This window comes from Quercus lobata, chromosome 2, assembly GCF_001633185.2.
Source record: "Quercus lobata isolate SW786 chromosome 2, ValleyOak3.0 Primary Assembly, whole genome shotgun sequence".
NCBI lineage: Eukaryota > Viridiplantae > Streptophyta > Magnoliopsida > Fagales > Fagaceae > Quercus > Quercus lobata.
Window position 1 is genome coordinate 36,687,467 of NC_044905.1, and position 6,581 is coordinate 36,694,047.

The following is a 6,581-nucleotide window of genomic DNA, read 5'->3' on the forward strand; positions in this document are numbered from 1 at the left end:
AAATTGCCATAATATGCCGGTAATAGCTTAAACTTAACAAAGTGAAAGAAAGCCAACAAATCCAACGCAAAACCCAAAAGATTCATTAGATTAAATGAAATCAAAATGATTAATTTATAATAAAGAGCCAACAGATTCGAAACAAAATAGGAGAAAGACACCCAAATCTGAACGAAAATAACAGAGATCCACAAGCATAGAGACAGTCAAAAAGAGAAGTTGGAACGAAGTCATTAACAATACATTGATATTTGATAGTAGGGAACAAGAGAGAGCCTCTTTTTCTAGTGGTGGTCTCCTCTGAGACTCGAACCAATCTCTGCTTCATCTCGTGGTTCCTCTTGGGATCGGCTTCAGCATATCTCTCCCAAATTGGTAATCCCAATGCGAGCACAGCAACAACAGACCGTCTGTATTTGAACACTCTCGAAGGGAAAATGTTTTCTTGCCACTGGCTCCATGAATTGTCAAACAAATCCTTGCATTGTATTCTGTATTTTTTTTTTTTTTCCGTGTCATCAATTTTTATTTTGGTGCATTAATCACGTCAGTATTTTTTATTAGTCGGTTCCATATCAAAAAGGTTGGAAAATAGAGACTAACACATTTGAAAAGTGAGCTTAAATATTTGGAGACTAAATAATAATTTATAAACAAAATAAGTTGACAAAAAAGCATTGCCAAACAAATAAAAAAGATTAGCCTTTTCATTTTAGTTATGCATAGCTTTTTAAAATCCTCCCTTTTTTTTTCAAGATACTTTTACCTTGGAGAAATCTGGTATTAGAAGGGGATGCTAGTTTTTTTTTTTTTTTTTTTTTTTTTTTTGGGGGGGGGGGGGGGTAAAAAGGAGAATTCATTTCAAACTAAGAAAAAACAAGAGGTTCAGGACAAAGCCTGTTAACAGACAAACCAAAAAATATCAAAATGAAGAAAATATCTAATCTTCGGGAGGAGTTTCATACAAAAGAAATTCTAAAGCTTGTTGTCTTCCCATTCTCACTAAATCCATCCACGCATATATTTGTTTCCTTGTAGTAATGGCTAAATTGAACCTAGGAAAGCTGGGTAGTCAGTAGCCTGCAATCATCAAGAATGGCAGAAATGACAATGTTAGATTGGCTCGGGTTAGTGAGCACATCAAGGATGGCTTTAGCATCCAATTCCAAATCTACAGTATGATAATTTCTCTGCAAGCACAAAGATAAGCCATCCCTCACTACCCATAGCTCGGCTATAAAGAAAAATATGACCTGTTTGGTTAGAGATTTCTAATATCGTTATTTAAGTATTGCGAAAATATATGTGAGTTAAAAAGTATTGTAGAAATAGATATTGTGATGTTTAAACACTGAAAATTATTGTTTAAATACCCCTACCAAACACTCTATATACCTCTAAAAAATAAGCCATACTTTTCATAGGGTTTTTATTTTTTTTTTACCATGGATGTAGTCTTCATTTGATCCATTTTTTTTTTTATTCTACAAAACATATGAAAATGCAAAAATCTATTTTCGCATAAGATGTTCCATTGAAACAAACAAACATTGCATAAGATTAGTTCTTGTCTTTTTGTTAGAGTGAATAGATGTGCTAATCGTGCAGCCCATGAGCTGGCTCAACGGGGGCATTAAGGCCTTTGTATTTTAGTTATGTTTGCTCTGCCCTCTTTAACCCTGGACTTCAATCCGCCATTTAGACCGACTCTTATTACCTCAATTTAATCCCTACCATTATTTCTTGAATAAAAATTGCTAACATGATAAACGACCAAAATAAAATTTTAATTTATTCTTACATCAACATAAGCTAATTTTTTATTTTGACCATTAAACACGTCATCAATTTTCATCCAAAAGATAATAACGGCAATGATTAAATTAACATAATACTGAAAGGTTATGGACTGAATTGATCCAATTAAAAGGTTAAAAATCAAATCGAAATATAGTGTATATAATAAGAAAAAAATGTAATTTATCCTAAATATCTTTTAAAGCCAAAAAACAAAAACAAACAAGACTATGCTTGTACCAAAGATTAGAATGTGAGTGAGTGGGTGGGTGAGTTATAAATTAATTTCTATTATTTTGCAGAGTACGCTCAGCTTATTTCTAGATATATTTACTTTGTCATTATCAACAAAAATTCTAGATATTTTCCATTTTAAGAAACAGGTCACCCTTTACATCAAAATTAAGAGAAAATTGAAATCCTTGTTTTCACAATGTGTAGAGCAATATATTACCACTTCTAGCAGTGACGAGGAAAATAGGCAGAAAAATCTCCCATTTACATATTCATGAAGACATGCATCTTCCCCATAGTCTCACATTTCCAATCAGCACCCACAACATAGCACAGAGCACTCCAATAACTGAAATAAAAAATAATCCCTTGCTTCTGCCTGCCCTCTTATTAGATTCAGCACCATTTCCAACAGAAACATTTGTATTTTTGACATTCATTCTTACCCTACTAAAGCTAGACATTCGCTCAAAAGCCCGATTCACCAATGCATTCTCTGAAGCAGATGCAGGGGTAGTGGGTATTGATTCCACAAATGACCATAATGCAGAAGAGAACCGACTTGCAGCACCAACATCCTCATTGCCATTTTCATTCTGATTTGCGTGGATGGGATAATTTGTGTATGCACCAACATCCTCATTGCCATTTTCATTCTGATTTGCTTGGGTATGATAATTTGTAGATTCATACCCGACACCTACGCATGAACAAAAACCACCAATTTAACAAATGTCTACCACAGAACATTGACGCTCAAACTTGAGTTTTTTTTTCTTTTTCTTTTATCTTTCTTTTTTTTGCCTTTTTTTGTTGCAAAAGTGAACAGGAAAAATTAATCAGAAGATTATACATTGCAAACACTAATTCAATAAAGTTAAGAGCCCTTGAAGCTAGCTTTCCAATTTTCACATCGATTCATGACAACTATGGCATGTCAACCAAAACCATCCATTTGAACAGAAGCTCAGCCTGGATGGCCAAATGAACACTGAATCTGTGAAAATTTATTTACCTGAGGATGTAGGAAAATAACCCAGATCTGATTCTGCTGAAGTATATAAGTTTCTTCTTTCATCAAGTGCCCAAAGCTGATCGTTATTCTGACCTGCACCATCAAGATTGGGTTGCAACTGATAATCAAACTGGGTTACCGTATTATTCTCAAGGGTATTTATATATGGATCTGCCACTGTTGCCTGATCAATTGGCCCCATGTCATGAAGAAACAAGGCAGCATCATGGAACACTTCAAACTCACTCAATCCATCACCATTCCTGTTCTCGAACTGCAAGTTCTCCACAGCTCTGTCATTTGAAAAACTAGGCTCAGGACCAATGAGATCATCGATTTCCAGGAAGTCCTCCTCATGTATTATGAAAGGTTCATGTCCATGAAGATTGGGAGCAGACAAGACCTCAGGTGACTCATACAATTGCAATTGTGAAGTAGCTGACTGTGTAAGGCCAAAGCTGGGCTGCACATCATACAGCTGACCACTTGGGTGCAGCACTCCAACAGGTACGGCATTCATAACTTCAGTAGAGGCTGGATCCACCATGGTACTCTGTGTTTCTTCCTCACCAACAACCTATATGATAAAATTATAATAATCAATATCTGTGTTCCCTAATATTTAATCTGACACAATACAGAATTAGTATTATAACTCAAAGCATTGAACCCATGACATAACCCTCCACCCCCTTGTTCATAGTGCAACAAGATGCCATTGGTCCAGAGACCATTGGCCACAGAATACAAACATACAACAAGGAATATGAAATTCTTGTTCAAAAAATATTCTAGACAAGTTTCTTCACATATGAGACAATAAATAATACCAGTGGAAAAAGTTGAGCTCTGACACATTCTGCATTATAGAACAAATTCTAGCATTTTTACTATGTAGGCCAAATAGATACATTTACCACTTGGACCTTATTTCATAAAAATCAGCTGCAACTCACTGTGTGAAAAGTTTCCATGTCAGCATATGAAATCAAGCACTGATATCACTATCAAGTAGTTATGCCATCTTGTGGTTTTTTATTTTTGGAGGGGAGGGGGGAAAGTATAGGGGAGAAAAAAATACTACAGCAGAGAGATTGTAGAAAGAGAAAATTAGAGTAGATCACCAACCTGAGATAGAGTGAGAGCACAATCGCCGAGTTGTGGCTGTTCCAGCACAGGATCATCAGCAATTTGCCTCATGAACTCCTCAAATCCATCAAATACTTGACCATTGGCTCTCACATTAGTGACAGACGTAACCTCATTGAGTTGCTTCACCGAAATATCCCTATCAACAGAGTTGTTAAAATCTGGGCATTCAACATCATCCCACTCTTCTTCTTTAAATGGTGCCCCATATTGCTCACCATTTTTAGGACCAGGTCCACTTTTTTTGTAAAGCTTGTAGAGTGCATAATAATCCTGAGACATAAAAAGCAGCAAATTTCAGCACACAACAGCTAAAACAGTAGAAAGCAATCAAGTGATCAACACTATGTTACTCAAGGCAATACCTGAACATTCTGGCATCTCTTAAGCTCCTCCTCGTCCAATGTATACTCATGCATGACCCAGTCAGTGCGTTCCCCATGAGGTGCACGCCCTCTATAAAAAACCAGGGTCTTTTTCACTCCAACTGTCCTAGAATTGCACATAATGTTACGGTCCTTTCCTGTTGCTTTCCAATACCCATGTCTGGTAGCCCTGTTTGACCTTCCTCCATTAGGATACTTCCTATCTCTAGGAGTGAAATAGAACCATTGCCTATCTCCAGATTTTAGAATAGATTGCCCTGCATTTCATGTTCACTTTGTTAGGAAAACCAAAATTCGAAACAAGCATAGAGAGTGGTTAAAACTTAAAACCAACAAAGCTCTTTTTTTTAATTAACTTAGGGATCCTCTCTAAAGAAGAGCCCTTTAGACTCGCCTCTAGCCAGTAAAACCACAAGCAACTGGGCAACTGATCCCACCCACCAAAACCAGAACCGAAAAATAGTTTGGTATGCAAAGGAACAGATATGTCTGTGATGTTAAACTAAACTATGACATTACCCATTTACCCTAAACAATATCATATAAATAAATCCCTTTACTGCTAATCCGAACAACCAAATTAGATTTTTGACATTTAACTAGAAAACGATACAACAATACTAATGTCTATAAACCCTAACTAATTTTCCGCTAAAATAATCCCATCAATGAAACGATAAGCCTTGCATTTAAAGCAATTCTACACATAACAAAAACAAATAAAAAGATCTTCTAACAATTCCAGACAACCAAATATCATACCTCATGTTAAAAGAAAACCCATAAACTAAAAACTAATTTTCAGTACCTTGGTTATTCTAATTATTAAAATTATTATATTTATATAAATACAGTTCGAATCAAATTCAACAAAAATCAATACTTCAACCGAAACCCATATAAAATCCTAAGCAATCAAACAAAATTTACAAGAATTATTAACAAAGATCCAATTTTTTTAATCAAACCCAGATTAGTTCCAAGCATAATCAACAACCAAACATAGGCTTGACTTCAAACCCAACAATCAAACAACCAAACAAACCAAGTCAACGTTCCCCAAAAACCCAAAAAGGAGAAAAGAAAAGGCTTTTAGTACCAGGCAATTCTTCAGGGTCCCATTTGTACACATCGACCTCAGCGATGATATCAAGCTTGAGCTTCCTCCGACAAATCCTCCTCTTCAGATAGTACAGAACAAGCTCCTCGTCTGTCGGGTGGAACCGAAACCCAGGTGGCCATCCATCGTCACCCATACAAGACTCTGATTGCACAGTCATCGATTTCTCTATTCTCTGTTTTCTGATCAAAAATCAAAAGGGGGTTGAAAATTTGGGATCTCAGGAAAGAGAGAGAAAGAGAGAAAGAAAAGAAAATCTACATGATAGGATTGAGAGGGTTGTGGGGTTTGGTGAAGATTGAAAGTTCAAACCCTAGCAAGGGTTGAGAGTTGACAGACACAGACAGAAGAAAAGTTATTGGGCTTGCGGAGTGGTGGCGTAGTCAAACAAACGACTGGGAGAGGCGTATTTTTATGTGACTCTGGGAAGTTTCCTTGAACGAGAAGGAATTGGAAAATTGTATTTTTTTAATATTATATAATTTTAGAATATATATATATATATATTATTCACTAACCCGTACCATGCACATTAACGTACTTATTTGTAAGGAAAACTAAAATAATTTTATAAAATTATAAACTAATTAAGAAATTACACCATTGCATGAATAAGTAATACTTGAATGTGTAATAGTTTACAAAAAATTTAACTGCAAAAAAATAACTCAAAAAATCAAATTTTAAAACTTCTGAAAGACCAAAAAATATTAAAGAATCAGGTAACTAAACAAAACAAAACAATATATATATAAATATATATATATATATATGACTAAACAATAGAGATATAAGAGAAAAATAGGTTACATTCAAAAGAATAATTCATGGCTATAACTATTGAAATGAATCAAAAGATTCAGAGCCTACAAATTTTATA

General features: G+C 35.1%; 1 protein-coding gene across 1 annotated transcript; it reads right to left on the reverse strand.

Annotated features, from left to right (window-relative positions):
• Positions 1 to 2,146: 2,146 nt before the first annotated feature.
• On the reverse strand, positions 2,147 to 6,134 carry LOC115975481 (NAC domain-containing protein 17-like). The gene is made up of 5 exons (XM_031096264.1): positions 5,681 to 6,134; positions 4,561 to 4,838; positions 4,175 to 4,468; positions 3,047 to 3,623; positions 2,147 to 2,731 (listed from the first exon to the last, which is right to left on the reverse strand). Exons 1-5 carry the CDS (start codon positions 5,859 to 5,861, stop codon positions 2,304 to 2,306), a joined length of 1,758 nt encoding a protein of 585 aa, XP_030952124.1. The 5' UTR covers positions 5,862 to 6,134; the 3' UTR covers positions 2,147 to 2,303.
• Positions 6,135 to 6,581: the final 447 nt, after the last annotated feature.